We start from the raw sequence: 13777 nt of genomic DNA, 5'->3' as shown, positions 1-13777 counted from the left end.
GTTCTGTTGATTTGTTCGTATATCTGGTTGTTGAATGTGAAGTGTGTTGTGAGGCACAAGTCCAGTAGTTTAAGTATGCCGTCTTTGTTGATAGGTTCAGCGTCCTGTTTTCTGTTCTGTACGTCCAGTAGGTTGGCTATTGTTTCTCTGGCTAGGGTTTTGTCTATTGAAGTGAACAGTGCCGTCACGTCGAATGATATCATGGTTTCTCCCTGGCCTAGCCAGGGGACGAAACGTTTGCAACAAAAACTTCCAGCTCGGCGAACAGAACCGCAGCAACGAGCACCCGAGCTACAAATCTTCGCACAAACTTTTAACCATGGAGTTCCTGGGACATGGAACAAGAGTAACACATGTCGTACTTGCCATTCTCAGTGTGGAGTAGAATCAAGCACAGGAGAAAGAGATATCATTGTACTTTCTTCCTTGACCCTGGCCAAGTACACACAGACCAAGAGAGCAGCTTATAGCACCTGCTGGCTCAACTGGGTACCATGCAAAGGGAACCGTGGCTGCAAATTGTCCTGAGCACTGATTTAGATCTAGACCTTAACCTGATCCTGCTCCAAGAAGAATGATCCTGATCCTAATCCTGGAGTTCCACAAGGATTGCTGGGGTTCCTCATGACCACTTTACTGACGTTGAAAGTTAGGTCGCTTTCACTCTCAAAGTTAAGTCCTGGAAGGTTGGCTCATTCTTGAGGTCAGTGCAGATGGGTGTGGAGGATGGTGCATTGAAATTAATTCTGTTTTTATTTAATATATATCTGACAAAAGCAATGAAACATGTTGAGAAGTGTACATTCATTCTTATTAATGCTTAAAGGTCAAACACAGTCAGCAGATGCGTGATATTGTTCTTTCCTGCAATATCAGTGATTTTATTTTAAATTAAAAGGCTGAAAGAGCAAACTCCAGAGGAACAACCCAGCATTGGGTGCTTTGAACTTCTCTCGGAATTTCAAAGTGTTACAGTCTGCGCATCCCAGCATCACTCTGTGCCCGTGGTGAACAAAATGCTGGAAAGCTATTTGGAGAGTTGTGGTTCCTTTTTTGACCTTTCCTGATGTTTGTTGAGTTTTCTCAATAGTCAGTTGGACACTAGATCCCAGAATCATTTTCCTGGAGGAGGCTTATTGCTGCACTGATCATTGGCATCAACAGACACTCTAAAAGGTTTGCTGAAACCTGGGCTGGTTCGTCTGGGCTTGGTCACCATGCTAGCTTTCACTTTTTTAAGATGCTCTGTCCACACCAAGTATAATTTTTCTTTCAATGGGACAGGTAGGGTGCTGAGGTTCAGGATAACATTTAGGTAGAACCTGCACACCCTTAGGAAATGCATGATTTCCCTCTATTTTTGGGAGTGCGAAAATCAACAGGGACACATACTTTTTTCATCTCCTGGACTGTCACTGTGAATTATCAGATCATTCAGATGCAGTGTACAATTGCTGTGTACATCTACTACCTGTTTATTTTTAAATGTTGGGGCATCTTCACTGCTTTGTCTGGTGTAGACCACCTGCGGTGACAAAGGCTGCAATTTCTCTTGTCCTTAGGGACTTTCCAGCACCTTTTAACAGATTTATTTTATAGAGTAGGCTGAATGGCTCACCACCAATGCATGAGGTTGGGCACGAGTCAATCCTGATCACTGCCTTTACTTTCCAGTCAGAACTGTGAAGCCAGTTTTGCTTCATCCACTTTTGGATGTGGTACAATGGGAGAGCTCTAGCTGCTTTGGCTGGCCTCCATTGAATAGTGGTCCAGAATGTGTGTGATTTCCTGCCTGCCCTCGACCATGCTGCCAGGCGATGGGGGGATTGTGTTTTATTGTTGGGGCTGCTTCAACACACACATCATGACGTGACAGTGGGGTATGGCCTGGCTGACCCCCGCAGACTTCTCCAAATTTCCAGGCTTTCGAGTCTTTTCTGCTTCTAGAGTTTGCACCTGCTGACTGGGTTCTGCAGTCAGATCCTCCAGTCTCTCCTCACTGACTCCTCTGAGCTGTCCTCTCCCAAAATTCACCAGTTGACTTGGCTCTGTGTTTAATTCCAGGTTCCCTGCTCTATGAATATCTTCTGTGCCAATTACATTGCAGTAGAATTTCAGAGGGTACTAACTTACTCTGTTCTGTTGCTTTGGAGCAGGGTCGGCTTTCAGACTGTTCCATATCATTTTTGAGCCTACTGCCATCTACTGGCTGCATACTCCTACTGCATTGCCGTTGTTATGGATCAGTCCGGAATCCCTCCAAAGTATTGTGAGGAGATAGCCTATACCTTAACTTTCATATTTATTTAAAGTGTAAAGTGCTGTGTTCCATATGTGATTGGTCAGTACATCACTGGGCTATAATGAAAACACACTTGATTCTTTTCACATAGTTAAAATACAAAAAATGCCATAAGTTTACTGTATTGAAATACTGTTCCAATATGCAGCATTCCATAAGCACACCCTCTGGCAAAAATGCAATTCAGTAAAACAGTTATGATTTTCACTTGCTGCTTCTCTCTACTCCCGAAGAAAGAAACAATCTGCCACTTCTGATTTTTAAGAGAAAACCTTGCTGTCTAAGACTTCATTCCAACAGCCAGCAGAAACATTCAATGAACTGAAAGCAGAAATCGAAGTCTTTCTGGGTCTGTGTGAGCCCTGACCCTGCCCAATCATGATTCTTCCAAAAATAAACTCCCAGGGAGAACTTCAAAGTAGTTTACCAACTGTCTGTCTGAGGGGGGGCATTTCTGTACCACTGTGACAATGCCCCTGTGCAAGAGAAACAGCACAGAACACATTTTTAAAGGCACAGTCTTATCACACCATGCAGTTCCTCAACTGAATGAGACATCTTGGCATAATGTGAGAACCCATCTGGGAATTTCCTATGACTCCCTGCATATCTGGAGAGATACTGCTGGCGAGGAGAACTCCAGCTCATCCAGGAGGGAGTGTGCTTATTTCTTTTTAAGTCCATGTGCCTGATTTGGCACCTTTCAATGCCCCTATTCTGTCCCATGCCTTCTGGATCAGCCTTGCTGACAGCTGTCTGGCTAGTTTCTGCTGCTGTGTCCTGTGGCTCTTCAATTGGGTAAGGCAGTTCCCCTCCCAATGGCAGGACCAGGTGGTGGGAAAATGTTCCCAATTTGTTTGGTGAGGAGGAAGGAAGGACCTGGCTCCCTTTCTTTATTCAACCCAACCACCATTGGTTGGAAAAGGATAATTTAAACTGAATAGTCCCATTGCTGTGGATACCATTGTCAATTCCAATGTATGCCATGGTTGTGGATATGTTCACCAAGCTGGCAAGTTGATTTGCAGATGTTTTGTCCCCTGTCTAGGTGACATTTTCAGAGCTTTGGAGCCTCATGTGAAGCGCTGCTGTACTGTGTCTTCCAGAACCAAGTAAATTCCAGAAGAGACAGTATAGCAGCACTTACAGGAGGCTCCAAAGCACTGAAGATGTCACCTAGACAGGGGACGAAACATCTGCAAATCAACTTCCCAGCTCGGCGAATATGCCCGCACCCACGGCAACCAGCATCCAAGCCACAAATCTTGACGCAAACCTTGAGTATTAATGCTTTAAAAGGATCCAAATTTACCATGCTTCCAGGATTTAAAGAAAGGAAGACTTTATTTGTTACTAAAACAGGGGGAAAAATAAAATGCACATGCACACAGCTTAAGACCATAAGACCATAAGACATAGGAGTGGAAGTAAGGCCATTCGGCCCATCGAGTCCACTACACTATTTAATCATGGCTGATGGGCATTTCAACTCCACTTACCCACATTCTCCCCGTAGCCCTTAATTCTTTGTGAAAGATGAGAAGTGATAAAAACGCAGTTAAAAAGACGTAATAATCAGTCTTTGCTTTGTCCATGTGGAATAGACAGTGGAACATTGCAGCCTTGAAATTGGATGATTATAATCACGTGTTTCACAATTAATTATGAGATAGTTGATTTGTTTTGATAACTCTGACTACCACATCACTCTCAGATCCTGAATGTACACTTATCAATGTCCAAACAAATACTTGCCGATATCTCTGCTATTTCTTTATTTCGTGTTGTAATTTCTCATATCTCAGCTTCTAATGGGCTCCCATTTACTTTCACCACTCTTTTTTTATATATTTAGATCTTACAATGTAGTTTTGATGTTTTTTGCTAGTTTACTCTCATTCTATTATCTCCCTCTATCAGGTTTTAGTTATGCTGTGCAAGTTTCTAAAAAATTCTCCCATTCTTATCCTCACTCCTGCTCTTGGCAATATTATAAGCCTCTTCTTTTAACATATTACTATTCCAAACCTCTTTTGTTAGTCACTGATGAAATACTTTTATTTTTCAATGGAATGTACATGGGTTGAAAATAATGAGAAAATGTTTTCCATATCCTATTCTTCGATTAGCCCATTTAATCTAATTTCTCATTCTACCTTAACAACCTGACCTTATATCTATGCACAGTAATTGCCTTTATTTGAGTTTGATATTGTAGTTTCAGACTTACGTACTTGACTCTCGAGTGAAATTCTATTGTTCTGAGATAATCCTGACGTGGAGCATCCCAAGTAATTATCCCTGCTTCATTATTTAGGGAAGGCCTAAAATGATGCCTTCCCCAATTGTTTCACAAGGTATTATCCCTGCAAAGTGCTTTCACCCTCCAAATTACATTAACCAATTTGATTCTTCCTGGACCAGAATTACGACCAGTTCAGTTGTAGTGGGCTTTGATCAGGACAAATGAATTTCCATGATCATTCAAATATTTGTTACAAATCACATTTAATTTCTTTTTGGCATCTACACACAATGTTAGGGCAGATGAAGGAACTCGGGCTCAACACTGAGAAGATGTTAAATGTAAAGATTTTCTTTGTGTTTACATAATTCTCTTTCATTTTCCTTTCTCTTGTTACAGCTACAAGTGGGAGCTTTTCCTGTGTTCAGACACTCTGTGATTTCAAATCCCCTGTAAACATCCATGATGATGTAAGTTGCAATCTGTGGATTTATTGAAAACCAGACTCTGTGAAGCTAAAGTTTCGTTCGTGTTTATTAGTCTTGGGTTGATGATAAATTGAAATGGAGCAGAGTGGATTTCAGATCTCCAGAGTACAAATGTGGGAAAAAAACATTCAAATTTGAAAAGTGGGAACTTAAAATTCCATCATTGAGGGGAGTCATTATCTTGGATTGGTGACTCAACAGACAGATGAACAGTGACACCATGATGTTGTCAGTGACAAATCAGCAATTTTGACCAATTATTGTTATGTATTTTGAGGGACATATTGATTTTTATATGTTTCTACCATTACAAGCCTTTGGGAATTATGGTATTCCAATGACCTGGTGACTCAATGACCTAGTGTTCTAGCAACTCAAGTACAGAGGAACCTTGATTATCTGGCATTCGATTATCTGACTATTGGACTATCCGGCAAGATTGTAAGGTCCCGATGCCTGGCTAAACTATGTTATCCGGTATTCACTTATCCAGAATTTGATTAATGAACAAAATACTCCCTGTCGTTGTCCTTCGGATAATCGAGGTTCCTCTCTATCTAGTTATCCAATTTGTTGTTGATCTGGTACCTTTTAATCCTAGTGACCCCAGATTCCAGTATAAATACTGTGATTGAGAATATGGGGTGAGTGGAGAAAGTTCCATGGAAAGAATTCTGCCATTACCCTCAGCCTCAAAGTGGTCTTGCAGTTGTTGCAGAGGAGGGAGTCTGTGAAGTTCCTTGAGGGTGGTCTTGCTCTTGAGCTGCTCAATCTCTTGTCAGTTTTACCCAGTGGGACAGGTGATAGTGAAACTGAAGTGTAAGGAATCCTCGTGCAGTTACAGTTTAGATACTTGAGCCACAAACCTGCCAGTTTATTCTGTAGTGGACTCACCGGTAACTTGTAAAATGATGGGAATGCGTTGCAGTTACAGTGGATTTTTGACACTATTTATCTACCTGTTGGGATACCCAAATGAAGAGGATCAGATGCCAACCATTGCAAGAACTCAGTTCTCCATGATCCTATAACTTCCCTACTCCTCTTTAACTGACTCTTTGAGTGGCCATGGGACTCTCAAAGAAGAATTGCTTTCTTTACAGATTTCTGTGATCTCACAAAAGTTCAGCATACGCAAAGCTGAGATTCAGACTTTATCACCCCTGAATGAGAGGCACTGGGTATAACAAAGGGGCCAACAGAAGCCAGTGTGTGTTGATTGGGGACTTAGCCCTAGATATCTCTCTCTCTCTCTCTCTCTCTCTCTTTCTCGACCAGGATGGCTGCACTCCACTGATCTTGGCTGCACAGATGAGCAACTATGAGATGTGCAGGTGTCTGATTGTCCGAGGAGGAGATGTGAACAGCAGGGATAAACAGGGAAGGTGAGTCTACCAGCTAGCGAAATATTACCCAATTGGAAGACAGTTAAAATGTGAACGGGAGATGTGTAAAATCTCTCACTACAAACTCCTTGATCACATTCTTCAGAAGGACAATGATCAATGAGGTATTATTGAATACCACTCAATTTGCATTAATGCAGCGTCTTTTACACATTAGAGTTTGATGGAAGCATCTTCAGTCACAGTATTCAAAAGAGAACTGGACTGTTATCTGTAAAGGAAGAAGGTACAGGCTTATGAGAAAAAGACAGGAGAGTGACCCTAAGTGAATTGCTCATTTGGAAAGCCAGTGTAGACATGATGGGGTAAGTGGCTTTCTCCTTCACCGTAAATATTGTGTGATGCTGTAAGTAAAACTTCTGAAAGTCAAGTAAATCGAATCAAGTTTAGTATCGAGCCATATAAGGAGACAAGAGAACAAGTGACCAAAAGCTTGATCATAGAGACAGATATTCAGAGACATCTGAAAGAAGCAGATTTATATTTTTAGATTTAGATTTTATTGTCACATGTATTTGAGTACAGGAGTACAGGAATACAGTGAAAATGTACAAAGTCACTATTCTCTAGTGTCACAAATTCCAGGGGATAGGAACTAGGGAGTTGACAGTATAGCCAACACTGGTGACTTGAAGGACATGGAGTTGAAGAAACACAGAGGTTTTGGAAGGTTGTTGGACTGTAGGAGATTAGACCAGGGTTACGGAGGGATTAGATTATGTAGATGAAAATGTGTAAATGGAGGCATTCAGTCAAACCAACAAGTAGCTAATTACATCCCTCAAATAAATATATTATCCATTTCAGTATTGGTGATTAAGTGGAGAATTAAGGCCTGTATTATCATACTGCTCCTACTTAAGAAAAGTTTGCTTTTTTGGAGTTCTATTCATTACCAGTAGGTAATAAAAAGTGCTTTACAGCCAATAAAATGTTTTCAAAGAATATAATCATAGTTATAATGTGGGAGCCATTTTGTGCATAGTAAGCTTCCAAAGGTATCAATGTGGTAATCCCCAGATAATCCATTTTTGATTGAGGGATGAATATTTATTGGCCAAGACTAGCCTCTCTGTTCTTTCACAAATAATGCTTAGTGTTTTTTAATTATACATCTGAGAGGGCAGATGGCGTCACTTTAACATTTCCGACTGAAAGATCGCAGCTCTCTAACATCAGTAGGGCTATGCTAGAGTGATAGGGAGATGGGGCACAAGTCCTGGGATGGGACTTGAACCCAAAGTCTTCTGTTTCAGAGATACGAGTGCTAACAACTGAACCAGGCCTAACAAACAGTGCAATGGCACTCCAATTTAGCTAAATATGAGGTGCTGCATTTTGGAAAGGCAAATCAGGGCAAGACATATATACTTAATGGTAAGATCCTGGGGAGTGTTGTTGAACAAAGAGATCTTGGAGTGCAGGTTCATAGTTCCTTGAAAGTGGAGTCGTTGGTAGATAAGATAGTGAAGAATATGTCATTTGAGTGGGAGCAGCGGCCGAGTAAAGGCGAACCCGGGAGACTACAGCTAAGGTAAGACAGTTTGTTTCAAAATTACTTACCTGTAGCGGGCAGCAGTGTTTTTTTTTCTCTCTCTTCACAAAAAGAGCGGGAGCAGCAGAGGAAGTGACGGCAAACAGAGGGGCAGCCGGGAAGGAGAACTGTGAGTATAAATACTCACCCTTTAATCACCAACGGTCATTTGAGTGGGAGCAGCGGAAGTGAGGTTGGAGCGCATAGCTGGGCGGGAAGGTAAGTGATTAGTATTTGAGTGGGTGTGTTCATGGCACCAGGTCCTACTTCCGTAGGGCCTCCCTCCCAACCTCCTCCTCTAACCTAACTTTAAAGTCCACAGGTAAGTGACTCAGTGTTATTGACTCAGTGTTCTTGTTTCTGGAGAAAGTGTACAGTCATGGCAGCGCAGGCAGTGGAATGTTCCTCCTGCAGGATGTTCGAGGTAGGGGTGACCACCGATACTCCTGCCGACTTCGTCTGCAGGAAATGCAGTCAGATCCTGATCCTCACCGAACGAGTAAGGGAACTGGAACTGGAGTTGGATGAACTGAGGATTATTCGAGAGGCTGAGAGGGTGATTGATAGAAGCTACAGGGACATAGTAACGCCGGAGAACAGAGGTAGCTGGGTAACAGTTAGAGGTGGGAAGGGGAAGAAGCAGGCAGTGCAGGGTTCCCCTGTGGCCGTTCCCCTAAAAAATAAATATACAGCTTGGGAAACTGTTGGGGGGGACAGCGTTGCAGGTGTAAGCTGCAGTGAAGGGGTCTGTGGCCCTGAGACTCAGAAGGGAAAGGGGGAGAGGAGGAGAGCGCTAGTTATAGGGGACTCTCTAGTTAGAGGGACGGACAGGCGGTTCTGTGGACATGGGCAAGAGTCATTTAGGATATCTGGTCAGCATGGACGGGTTGGACCAAAGAGTCTGTTTCCGTGTTGTACAACTCTATGATTCTACAACTCTAAGTTAATCTTCGCAATATCCCCAAGTCTTCCTTCACAATGAATCCCACTCTGCCTGTTTGTGCTTCAAAAGTGATACTGTCTGAGTGCCACACGATGGTGAAGTGCAAGCAGTGGGTGAAACACATGGCTCTGTGTCAGATAGCTGTAGTTCCAAATGCCCCTCTGGAGACTGATCACCAGAAACCAGTTGGACGCAACATTAAAAGGGTGCTGCTGTTTCGGATAGAAATGCCATCTTTGCAGAGAGACATTTAACTGCTGTTCCGTTTGCTCTCCAGATGGTTTACATAACATCCCTTGGATCAGGAGCAGGAACAAGTCAATTGGCCCTTCAGAAAGGTCACGGTTGATCTGGTTGCTCAAGGTACTGCCTATCCTGGATAACCTCACTCCCGTTACTCATCAAGAGTAGAGTGCCTTCTGCCTTCAAAAGTATTTCAAGGCTCTGCTTTCACTGCCCTTTTGGGGAAAGAGACAGACAGCATTTGATATCATCTGCATTGTATGAGCCAGTATCAAATATCGCAAGATCAGAACAAATTGTCTTCTCATTTGTTTCACGGCTGGTTGTGGGATCTTTCTGTGCGTGAATTAAGAACAAAGAACAATACAGCACAGGAACAGGCTCTGAGACCTTCTAAGCCTGCACTGACACATTTTGCCCTTCCATTCTAAAACTGTCTTCACTCATGGGATCCATTTCCCTATATCCCCTACCTATTCATGTACTGGTCTAGATGCTTCTTGAATGCTGCTATAGTGTGTGTTTCCACCATCTCCTCTGGCAGCCTGGTCCAGGCACTCACCCACCTTTGTGTGAAAAACATACCTCACACATCTGCTTTAAACTTATGCCCTCGCACACCTTGAACTCGTGTCCCCTAGCAATTGACCCTTCGACCTTGAGAAAAAGCCTCATACTTTCCACTCTATCCATGCCATTCACAATCTTATAAAGTTTGACCAGGTCGCCCATCGGCTTCCTGCATTCCAGTGAAAACAAATCAACTCTATTCAACCTTTCCTCACAGCTAAAATCCCCCATATCAGGCAACATCCTGGTAAACCTTTTCTGTTCCCTCCCCAAAGATTCACCCTTCTTCTGAGAATGTGGTGACCAGAACTGTACGCAATATTCCCAGTGTGGCCTAATGAAAGTTCTGTAAAGCTGCAGCATAACCTGCCTATCCTTATACTCAATGAATAAAAACAAATCACTTTAGAACCATTCTGGTAAATACAGTACATAGTTTGAAACAAATTGACATTTATAGCCTTTGATATGACAATTGTTGTGAGATTTGAAAATTCATTAATTGGCTATGGAGTATTTTGAGACGTCCTGAATTTACTGCTACACTTCCCAACACTACAATGTGACCGCACTTCTGAAGGACTGAATTGGCTGTCCAGAGCTCTGTATTGGTGAAACTTGGGGCAAAAATAGGCCATTCAGTCCTTCCAGCCTGTTCTTCCGTTTCACATAGTCATTGTGTGATAACTATGTGATCTGCTTGTATTGCTCACAAGACAAAGCTTTCCACTGTGTCCCGGTACATGTGACAATAAATTCAATTCAATTCATTGTCTCTTAAACATAAAAATCCATCTCTTTCTTGAATATAATCAGCAACTTGGAATCCACAGCTTCTTGTGGTCACACACTTCACAGACTGACCAGCCTCTGCATGAAGAAATATTTCCTCATCTTAATCCTCAATGGCCTAACAACCTGTCCTCAGACTGTGTCCTCTGGTTTTAAACTCCCCAACCTGGGAAAATATCCTCCCTACAATCTAAACCCCAGAACAGTGAGCTGTCAGTCCTGTTCATGTTTCAGCCAAGTTTCTGTAAAAGCTCTGAAATCCCAATCCCATGTACTTAAACACACTCTGAGTTTATCAGCCTTATCTGGAAGACCCCTTGCACTGAAATAAATGCAATTTCGTTCTTCAGAGTTACAATGTACCCTGATTCTCTCTTTTCTTTCTTTTCTAATTGGTGTGCTCTCTTCACATTCAGAACCTTCCCCACCAACCTTTCTATTTACGCCATGACTTGTAATTCCTCCACTCTCCTCTCTATCTGTATAAAGTCTCTTTGGGTGGAACGAGCAAAGCTCCCTGCTAAGATATGGGTCCCTTTCCAGCTCGGGTAAGACCTATCCTCTTTGAACAGGTCTTTTCTGTCCCAGAGGAGACTCCAATGTGTGCAACTGGACTTGAAATCATACAGAACTGAGATTCCAGACAACATCTATGTTGATCTTAGCTGGGCAGTTGTAGGGGTGGCACAAGTTGAAGGAAAAATTGAGGACTGCAGATGCTGGAGATCAGAGTCAAAAAGTGTGGTGCTGGAAAGGTGTGGTACTGTGGTCAGGCAGCATCCGAGGAGCAGGAGAGTCGACGTTTCAAGCATAAGCCTTTCATCACATTCACGGTGAAGAGCTTATGCTCAAAACATCGACTCTCCTGCTCCTCGGCTGCTGCCTGACTGGCTGTGCTTTTCCAGCACAACACTACGTGGCACAGTTGAAGTCAACCTTCCTGAGGTAGAACAGGTAAGTGTTTGCACTTGATGCGGATAACTGGTCCCGTCTTGGAAACTGGTTTCTGCTGAGCACAGACGAGAGCATGATTTGAGGTGGGAACTTGACTGTCAGAAAAAGCTCCCAAGAAGCAGCTCCAAAGGAATTTTGAAGTCTGGCAGCACTGAGGGACTTGCATCTCAGCAAGTGCCTTCAGCTTTGAGCCAAGGGGGAAGTGGGTGGAAGTGTGGACAAGCCCCTGATCTCTCCTCGTGATGCTCTCTTGGGTGCAAAGCTCACCACCTCTTCTTGAAAGTGGTCCCTTTGAAGACAGGTGCAGGCAGCAGCCGCTTGAGTTCCTCCTCTTCACCCCCCCCTCCATTAGCCCTCCCCACCATCACCAACGACATCTGCCAACACGGATGAGGTTGGAGACGATGTGGTTTTGCCAAGAGGCTCCTTCACCTCATCCCAACAACAGTCTACTCACTCTCACTGGATGTCATTTCTCTGCTTTGCAGAGAAGATTTACCAGGATGTTGCCTGGAATGGAGAGGAAGTCGTACGAGGCTAGGTTGAGAGTTCTCGGCCTTTTCTCGTTGGAACGGTGAAGGATGAGGGGTGACTTGATAGAGGTTTATAAGATGATCAGAGGAATAGATAGAGTAGACAGTCAGAAACTTTTTCCCCGGGTACAACAGAGTGTTACAAGGGGACATAAATTTACGGTGAAGGGTGGAAGGTATAGGGGAGATGTCAGGGGTGGGTTCTTTACCCAGAGAGTGGTGGGGGCATGGAGTGCGCTGCCCGTGGGAGTGGTAGAGTCGGGATCATTGGCGACCTTTAAGCGGCATTTGTATAGGTACATGGATGGGTACTTAATCTAGGTTAGAAGTTCGGCACAACATCGTGGGCCGAAGGGCCTGTTCTGTGCTGTATTGTTCTATGCTCTATGCTCTATGTTTGGAATGCTAGCCTTTACTCGTCAATGCATTAAGTATGGGACTTGGGAGGTCATATTGCAGCTATACAGGACATTGATTTGGCCACTTTTGGAATACAGTGCAATTCTGGTCTCCCTGCTATTGGAAAGATGTTGTGAATTTTGAAAAGATTCAGAAATGGTTTACAAAGATGTTGCCAGGATTGGAGTGTTTGAGCTATTGGGAAAAGCTGTATGGGCTGGGGCTATTTTCTCTGGACTGTCGGACACTGAGGGATGATCTTATAGGGTTTATAAAATCATGAGGGGCATGAATAGGGTAATTAAACAAGGCCTTTTTGTTTGGAGTGGGGGAGTCCAAAACTAGATGCCATAGCTTTAAGGTGGGAGAGGAAAGATTTAAAGTGGAACTAAGGGGCAACTTTATCACACAGAAAGTGATGTGTGTCTGGAATGATCTGCCAGAGGAAGTGGTGGAGGCTGGTACAATTGCAACAATCACCTGATGAAGGAGCAGCACTACGAAAGCTGGTGCTTCCAACTAAACCTGTTGTAATATAACCTGATGTTGTGTGATTTTTAACATTTAAAAAGCATCTGGATGGGTGCATGAAGAGGAAGGTTTAGAAGGATATGGGCAAAACGCTGGCAATTGGGACTAGATTTATATAGGATATCTGGTCGACTTGGACGAGTTGAACTAAAGGGTCTGTTTCCATTCTATACATCTCTATGACTCTACACTTGAATAAGTCACACTGACTTGAAGATTACTGCTTCATTGTAAAGATGGCACCTGCACTGTGGTGTCACCCTGGAGAATGTTCTCAGGTTTATAATGGAATTTAAATCATTCTCATCGTGGAATGGCTAGTGGTCCCCTATCTAGGACAAGCTGGCAGTTAAGCAGGAATGAGCAGGCAGGTAGATACAACAGTTACAGGTTGTAGGTTATGAGCAAATGGCACTCCTCTGAAAACAGAGTTTGTCGCTCCTTCTCTTTCTTCCTAGTTCATAGTGAGTGAAGCTGAACTCTGGTTCTAGAGACTGACAGTCTCCAGAGCTTTGGGGTGCTGGACTCTTGCTACTGAGGCAGGTAGCTGAAGTTAGGAGAATTTCTCCCTTGGCAGACCTGCCTCGGTTTAAAGGGCCATGTTTCATTCAGGCTTCTTTCCAGGAAGCAGAGGTGCAGGAGAAAGACAGTCCCGTTGACCCTGGAAATAGATCGGAGGCAGTTGAGCACCAGGGTAAGCTGATTAGAAAGCACACCTTGGTCTTTTGAACTTCGCTCCAATTGTACTTAAAGGGGTTAGTTTTGTTGCTCTCACCAATCAGTCTCACTCTCCATAACCCTTATGGCCGCTCCGTGCTGCCCCTGTGGGAGAATTGG

General features: G+C 43.4%; 1 protein-coding gene across 2 annotated transcripts in view; it reads left to right on the top strand.

Moving 5' to 3' along the window:
- LOC122565170 (ankyrin repeat domain-containing protein 24-like) overlaps positions 1–13777 on the top strand; it is an 83294-nt gene that overhangs the window by 29775 nt on the left and 39742 nt on the right. For both annotated transcript variants that reach the window (XM_043720873.1, XM_043720872.1), the window contains exons 6-7: positions 4947–5017; positions 6314–6420. In XM_043720873.1, the coding sequence (XP_043576808.1) occupies positions 4947–5017; positions 6314–6420 (178 nt within the window). The remainder of the gene's footprint in view (positions 1–4946; positions 5018–6313; positions 6421–13777) is intronic.

This window comes from Chiloscyllium plagiosum, chromosome 31, assembly GCF_004010195.1.
Source record: "Chiloscyllium plagiosum isolate BGI_BamShark_2017 chromosome 31, ASM401019v2, whole genome shotgun sequence".
NCBI lineage: Eukaryota > Metazoa > Chordata > Chondrichthyes > Orectolobiformes > Hemiscylliidae > Chiloscyllium > Chiloscyllium plagiosum.
The sequence above is the reverse complement of the archived record's forward strand: the minus strand, read 5'-3'. Positions and strand labels throughout refer to the sequence as shown.